The sequence below is a fragment of the Portunus trituberculatus genome, chromosome 22 (assembly GCF_017591435.1).
Source record: "Portunus trituberculatus isolate SZX2019 chromosome 22, ASM1759143v1, whole genome shotgun sequence".
Classification (NCBI taxonomy): Eukaryota; Metazoa; Arthropoda; class Malacostraca; order Decapoda; family Portunidae; genus Portunus; species Portunus trituberculatus.
In genome coordinates, this window is record NC_059276.1 from 2,081,411 (window position 1) to 2,088,910 (window position 7,500).

Sequence of the window (7,500 nt, forward strand, 5' to 3'; positions counted from 1 at the left end):
CTGCTTCCTATTTGGTGATTTTATACAGCTTCAGAAACTTATGTGGGGTATTAGAATAGTGAAGACCGACCATTTACCTTCTGACCTCCATAAACCCTTCATAATGTCAATAGAATGGCCTAATCATACATAAATCTCAAGGTAAAACTGTGTCCCAGTACTGCAGGGGTTAACACAAGTGAGTCCATAGATTACCAAACTTACCAGATATCCCGTCATACGTCCACCACTCGTCCCAACTCGCGTGTAGACCTGCGGAAAGACAAATAAGGTTAATGAATGCGAAAGATTATCTAGTAAAAGAAAGACGAAATGAACAATCAATACTAAACCGTACAGGAAACAGAAGGAAGCTATGGGAATGACAAGACACGAAAAATAAACGGTGATTATGAAAAAAGAAAAAATAGAAGACAAAGAATGCTAAATGATGTAGGAAAAGAAAGGAAAGAATAGTAGAAAGGAAAACATCAAGCCTAGATATTAAAGATAGAGGAAAAAATAGGAAAGTGAAGGTAGAAGGAAAAAATGATAATACAAAAAGGAAAGGAAAACGGAGAGAAAATAAAACAATGCAAATAAGAAAGAAATGTAAAGAAAGGAAGAAAACGATGCAGAAAAACTAAAAAGAAAATGAATTAATTGGAAACAGGGAGAAGGAACAACGAATGAGACAAAAAGCAAGAAAGAAAAGGTAAAAGAGATAATTACTCGGTACTAAAAAGTAATGACAAGCGAAAAACAAGTAAAGCAAAGAAATAAAGAAAAGAAAATTTGTTGTAAAAGTAGAAACAGGAAAAAAAATTAAAAAAAATGTAAAAAAAAAACCGAACAAATCAATGTTTTTTTATTACGAAAGAGAAAAAAAGAATAAATAAAAAAGGAACTAGCATATGAAACTAATAGAAATAAGGAAAAAATGGGGAATAAATCAAATAAAAATAAGAAAACATGAAAAAAACTCGATTAGAAAAAAAAGAGAGAGAGAGAGAGAGAGAGAGAGAGAGAGAGAGAGAGAGAACAAAGAGGAAATCAATAAGAAAATGAAAAAAATGTCTAAACGCTGCCTTTCCCGGAACAAGTCAAAAGGTAATTAGGTTTTAACGAAACATCAAACCGGGTCTCGTTTCCAAGCGATTTCATTCCTTTCGTTGAAATAATCCGAAGAGAAGAAAAAAACACGAAAAACGGAGAAAAAATTGCAAGCTAACTGAACCTCCAACAAACACCTTCTGGGAGCGTTATGTGATGGATCTTGATGGTGTGTTGGAGTGTGTGTGTGTGTGTGTGTGTGTGTGTGTGTGTGTGTGTGTGTGTGTGTGTGTGTGTGTGTGTGTGTGTGTGTGTGTGTGTGTGTGTGTGTGTGTGTGTGTTCACCTAGTTGTAATTTTACAGGGTCTGGGTATCATACTCGTGTGGCCCCGTCTCCATATCTACACACATCCAACTTTCCTTTAAAACTATGCACACTCCTCGCTGACACCACCTCCTCACTCAAACTATTCCACACCTCCACACATCTTTGTGGGAAACTATATTTCTTCACATCCTTCAAGCATATTCCTTGGCTATCTTTTTACTATGCGATCTCGTAGTTCTATTTAAATTTTCCTCTCTCAACATCATTTGCTCATTATCCACTTCATCCAGTCCATTCAACAGTTTATAAACCTGTATTAAATCTCCTCTTTCTCTTCTTTGTTCCAAGGTAAGCAAATTCATTTCTTTTAATCTCTCCTCATAGGTCATTTCTGCCAATTCCGGAACCATTTTGTTGCCATTCTCTGCAATCTCTCCAACTTCCTTATATGCTTCTTTTTATAAGGGGACCAAACCACCCAGCATATTCCAATCTTGGTCTAATTACCGTACTAATTAATTTCTTCATCATATCTTTATCCATATAATGAAAGGCTAATCCAATATTTCTAATCAAATTATATGTTTCTCCAAACATCTTGTCAATATGAGCCTCAAACTGCCCATGGTCTTGTATTATCACTCCCAAATCCTTTTCCTTTTCCACCTTTTTCAACACTACTCCTTCACCCATCTTATATGACCCTCTTGGCCGTCTTCCACTCTTCCCCATCTCCATTACATGACTTTTGCTCAGATTAAATTCCATCTCCACCTCTTGCTCCACTCCCAAATCTATCCAGATCTGCCTGTAAAATTTCACAATCTTCTTCACTCTTCACACACCTACACAACTTCGCATCATCCGCAAACAAATTAATATAACTGTTTACTCCCTCTGGCATATCATTAATATAGACAAGGAAAAGTATTGGTGCCAGCACTGAACCTTGTGGGACTCCACTCTCCACCACCAACCAGTCCGACTTTGCATCCCTTATTACCGTTCTCATCTCCCTCCATCTCAAGTAGTTTTCCATCCACTTTAACACTTTTCCCTTCAGTCCTCCATAAATCTCTAATTTCCATAGCAGTCTCATGTGCGGTACCTTGTCAAAAGCCTTTTTTAAATCCAAATATACACAGTCCATCCATCCCTCTCTCTCTTTTTTTTTTTTTGTGTGTGTGTTGTGTGTTGGAGTGTGTGTGTGTGTGTGTGTGTGTGTGTGTGTGTGTGTGTGTGTGTGTGTGTGTGTGTGTGTGTGTGTGTGTGTGTGTGTGTGTGTGTGTGTGTGTGTGTGTGTGTGTAATTCACCACTGTTGCCAACTGGTCACCCAGCCAGTCTTCCCCATTACGGAGCGAGCTCAGAGCTCATAGGCCGATCTTAGGATAGGACTGAGACCACAACACACTCCACACAACGGGAAAGCGAGGCCACAACCCCTCGAGTTACATCCCGTACATATTTACTGCTAGGTGAACAGACCCTACACATTAAGAGGCTTGCCCATTTGCCTCGCCGCTTCCCGGGACGCGAACCCGGACCCTCTCGATTGTGAGTCGAGCGTGCTAACCACTACACTACACGGTGTGTGTGTGTGTGTGTGTGTGTGTGTGTGTGTGTGTGTGTGTGTGTGTTCAACTGAGCTTTTATTAATTTTCCCATATCAATTCATTAATATCAGTTTGGAGAAATCTAAGGAGTTTTTTTCTTTTTCAGTTGTGCATTTATTGATGTTTTTGCTGTGGGAAGAATATCAATGTTTATTTGTTAAGCTATCTTTTGGTTTCCTAAGTTTTCTTTTTTTTATTTGGAGTTATTCCAGGTTAAGTAAGCCAAGACAGAATTATCATTTTTCCCATTTTTTTTTCCTTAACTCTTTAATTTACTTTGTTGTTTTTTTGTTGTTTTTTTTGCTAATTAGACTGAGTATTTAAGATTTTTGAGCGTTTCCTTCACTATTTACCAATGTTTGACTATAGTATAGGGTAATGGTTAGTATATATTTTCTCATGATGTTGATTGTAGTTTGTTTATTACTATAGAGAATCTGTAATTTTTGGGGTATTTCGTGGAGGATTATTTTGCCATGATAAAAAAAAAAAATTGCTTTTTTATGTTGAGTCTCACGAGTGGCACAAGGTTGCTTCATTTTAAGCATATGTGATGGAGGATTTCCGGGATTTTTTGTTCTCTTTTTGCATTCACCGAAGCATTACCTGACGCTCTCCTCCCTTTGACAACATTAGCAGCGTGTGTTTTGATGCCGCGTCCAAATCACGTCAAAAGATTTCACCATTTTACAGTTTGTTTCTGGAAAAAAGTTTATAAGGATTTTTCTTTCTGTGTGTGTGTTATGTATTTATCAAAGCATTACTGCAATTGACGCGTGGACACGGCTGAGAGTTATCAATGCCAGAAATGATAAGCCAAAACCAACCGCCACACCACTTTTTAGCATTTTTCCACCGAGCTAAATCTTTCACAACAACACGTAAACACTACTCCTTTATGCTTTTTTTGTTATTTTCTAGCCACACGTCATCATTACAAACACGGAATTACCTCCCGACATCTGCTAAAGACCCCGGCGGAGGATTATCTTGTGTGAGGCTAAATCCAACCACCATAATACCCAATCCCTTGCAGATACTCCGCCCTGTACATAATGGCGGCCAAAACAAAGGGGTCGGAACTCATTCATAGCGGGATCATGAAGAAAAAAAAGAAAAAAAAAAAAACACGGTTGTAATGACGCCACGGAAGGTGCTGGGTCTTGCAGTGGCGCCCGGCAGGTGAAGGAAGTTTTGAATAGGAAGGTTAACTAAAATAGCACTCAGAGGCAGATAGGCGGAAAGGATATGAGATCAATGTATAGGTAGTTGGTCACACAAACTCACACTCACACACACACACACACACACACCGGCCGGGTGGAAATATTTGGGTGTGTCTCCTTTCACGTGTAGCCCCTGTTCACTGTTCATCTAGCAGTGAATAGGTACGGGATGTAAATCGAGGAGTTGTGACCTTGTTGTCCCGGTGTGTGGTGTGTGCCTGGTCTCAGGCCTATCCGAAGATCGGAAATAATGAGCTCTGAGCTCGTTCCGTAGGGTAACGTCTGGCTGTCTCGTCAGAGACTGCAGCAGATCAAACAGTGAAACACACAGAAGGACAGGGATGCAACTCTTTGAAAATGTTCTTTGGAAACACTGGGATTACAAAACTTGATGTGGTATTAATGTGTGGTTAATGAGAGGGATAGACGGAAAGGATAGTGGGAAGGATATATATAGACAGTTGAACGAAGAGATTGACAGACAGAAAGACAGACAGACCAATACAGAAAAGTCAGACTAACGAACAGACGGACAAGCAAGAAAAGAAAGACAAAAATAGAGCCAAGAAAAAAGAAAAACAAATACAAATAGAGCATTTCAGACGAAAAGAATTTCAGAGAGAGAGAGAGAGAGAGAGAGAGAGAGAGAGAGAGAGAGAGAGAGAGAGAGAGAGAGTTCCTATTTCTGAGCCAAGACCTCGAGAAGAAAAGAAAACGTTAGGACAATTAGACCCAGAAAGTGTAGTATTTAAATCACCAGTAAAGGCCAAAGTTCAAACAGTGGACCTTAATAACACCGAGTATAACAGGTGAGAGGGAAAGAGGGAGAGGCAAAGAGAGGGAGAGAGGGAGGGAGAGTTGACACAGGTAAGCCATTAGCGTGAACTACGTGCGGCGTGGCTTAATTGGTTTGTACAGGGCTTGTGTTACCTGGCGGGGTGTCGGCCAAACTGCGTGCCTGAGTTACCAACCCTCAACTGCACGGCGAAGGTAGACAAGGGCGTGAGGCGAGTCAGTACAGAGTGAGAGGAAAGATACAAGAGGTGCGATGTGTTTCCTTGTGAGAAGAGAGAGAGAGAGATGGGGTCTTTAAGATTGCAGTTTGTACAAAAGAGAGACGAGATATTTCTTACGAAAGATACAAAAGTGAAAAATGCGTAGATTGAAAGACCAGCTATTTAGGACTGGTACTGTAGAGTGACCCTAAAGACACGAAAATTACGATGTATTTCTTATGAGATGAGGTACAAGCACTTAAATTTGCATAAACAAAAATTAGAAAAGCGTAGATTGAAAGCTCCTTAAGACTGAAAATGAAGAGCACACGACCTTCAGAGTGACCATAAAGATACGAAAACTACAAAATATTTCTTACGAGATGAGGTACAAGCATTTAAATTTGCATATACAAAAAATAAAGAAACGTAGATTGAAACTGAAGAGTGGTCATAAAAACACGGTTACTAACTATTCCTTACCAAAAGAGTTACAAGAATTTAAATATGCAAAGGATACAGAAAATAGATTAACAGAGATCGGGTCCTTGGAATAACAGAATAGCAAGATAGATACAAGCACACAAAACACATAAAAAAGTACAAACAAATGAATTTCTATACTTTAGGGAGACGCACATTAAAGCAGACATTTAAGTTCTATAGAGAAGAAGAAGTTAGACCAGGTTACGTGTAAGTAAAGTGTTAGCGTTAGTAGGAGGAAGAGGAAAACAGTACAAATGATTCCCTTTTCCTCTTTAATCTCTAAGGGTAGTTCACTTGGGAGGCTCCACCTGTCTGAAGCGCGGGTCACCTGAATCCCCAAAGGTCAGGTGAGGCGCTTGATTTACCTGGAAAAAACCTGGACAGCAGAAGAAGGCACCGGCTCGTTAATATGCGACAGGTGATCTTGTTATCTGGACGGCCACGTGACTCTCCCCTCCAGGTATTGGAAGGTTAGACAGGTGGGAAAAAAATAGGAAAAAGAAGAAAAGGATGTCAGAAAAATATCCAGTAAAAGGTGAAATGGCTGAAAGCAATGTAGGTTAAGATGATGACAACAGGTAAAATGATGGGAAAAAAAGACGAAATGAGGAAGAAAACAAGGATATAGACGATGAATACCTGGAAAATTGCGGGAGGTTATGCAGGTGAGAACGAGTAAAAATCAGGAAAAAAAAGAAAATATACAAGAATAACTGGTGGAGGAAGGAAGGAATGAAGGAAATAGAAAGATAAGAGAGATGAGAGAGATAAGAACAGGGGAAAAAACATAAAGGGAAAAAAATATGAGAAAATGGAAAAATTGAAGGAGAGAGAATGAAATAGAGAGGTATATGAAGACAAAAGGTAAAAGTGAGAGACAAGAGGAAAAAAAAAAGAGAAAAAAAGAAAGTATAGACGGATGGAAAAACTGAAGGAAATTGAATGAAATAAAAGTAAAATGAAAACAAAAAAATAAAGACGAGAAATGCGAGAAAATATAATAAAAGTGCCAAAGAAGAATGAAAAAAGACAAAAAAACATCAAACAAATAAAAAAAAAAAGAATTGGGAGAGAAGATAAAAAAAAGGTGATAAAAACTAAGAAAGAGAAGAGGAAAATGAAGGAAAGTAAAGGAAAGAAGGAAAGGGAGATGAGATGAAAGGGAGAAAGGAAAGGAGGACAGGGAGGGGGAGAGGGAGGGAGATGTAACGTTGAGAGGAGGATGAAAGGAAGATGAGGGTGTGGAGCTAGATGAGAGGAAAGGAGGGTAGATAAGAGGAGAGAAAGGTGAGGGGAAGGTTGGAGATGAAAGAAGAGTGAATATGATAACAGAGAGAGAGAGAGAGAGAGAGAGAGAGAGAGAGAGAGAGAGAGAGAGAGAGAGAGAGAGAGAGAGAGAGAGAGAGAGAGAGAGAGAGAGAGAAATAAATCGAATACAAAATAAAAATGATATATGAGAGAAGAGAAACGAGAGAGAGAGAGAGAGAGAGAGAGAGAGAGAGAGAGAGAGAGAGAGAGAGAGAGAGAGAGAGAGAGCGCTTGTTAGGTAAGTGTCAACAGGCCATTAAGAGAAAGGTAAACAAACCATAAACACACATGTCGTGGTCTCCTCTACACACACCTGCCCACTACACCTGTTCTGCCATTGTGTGCCGCGCCTTACACTCATTACTACCCATCAACGCCTTGCCACATCTGTCAATACGCCCTCTCTCTCTCTCTCTCTCTCTCTCTCTCTCTCTCTCTCTCTCTCTCTCTCCCATCACGTCGCCTCTAGACCATTATCCCCATCTTCTTCTTCTTCTTCTTCTTCTTCTTC

At 39.5% G+C, this 7,500-nt stretch overlaps 1 protein-coding gene across 3 annotated transcripts in view; it reads right to left on the minus strand.

Annotated features, from left to right (window-relative positions):
• Positions 1 to 7,500, minus strand: part of LOC123507484 (carbonic anhydrase-related protein 10-like) — a 229,984-nt gene that overhangs the window by 83,081 nt on the left and 139,403 nt on the right. For all 3 annotated transcript variants that reach the window (XR_006675661.1, XM_045260394.1, XM_045260393.1), the window contains exon 2: positions 205 to 252. Coding sequence is in view for 1 of the 3 variants with exons in the window: in XM_045260393.1 (XP_045116328.1) it covers positions 205 to 252 (48 nt within the window). In the remaining 2 variants the exon portion in view is untranslated. The remainder of the gene's footprint in view (positions 1 to 204; positions 253 to 7,500) is intronic.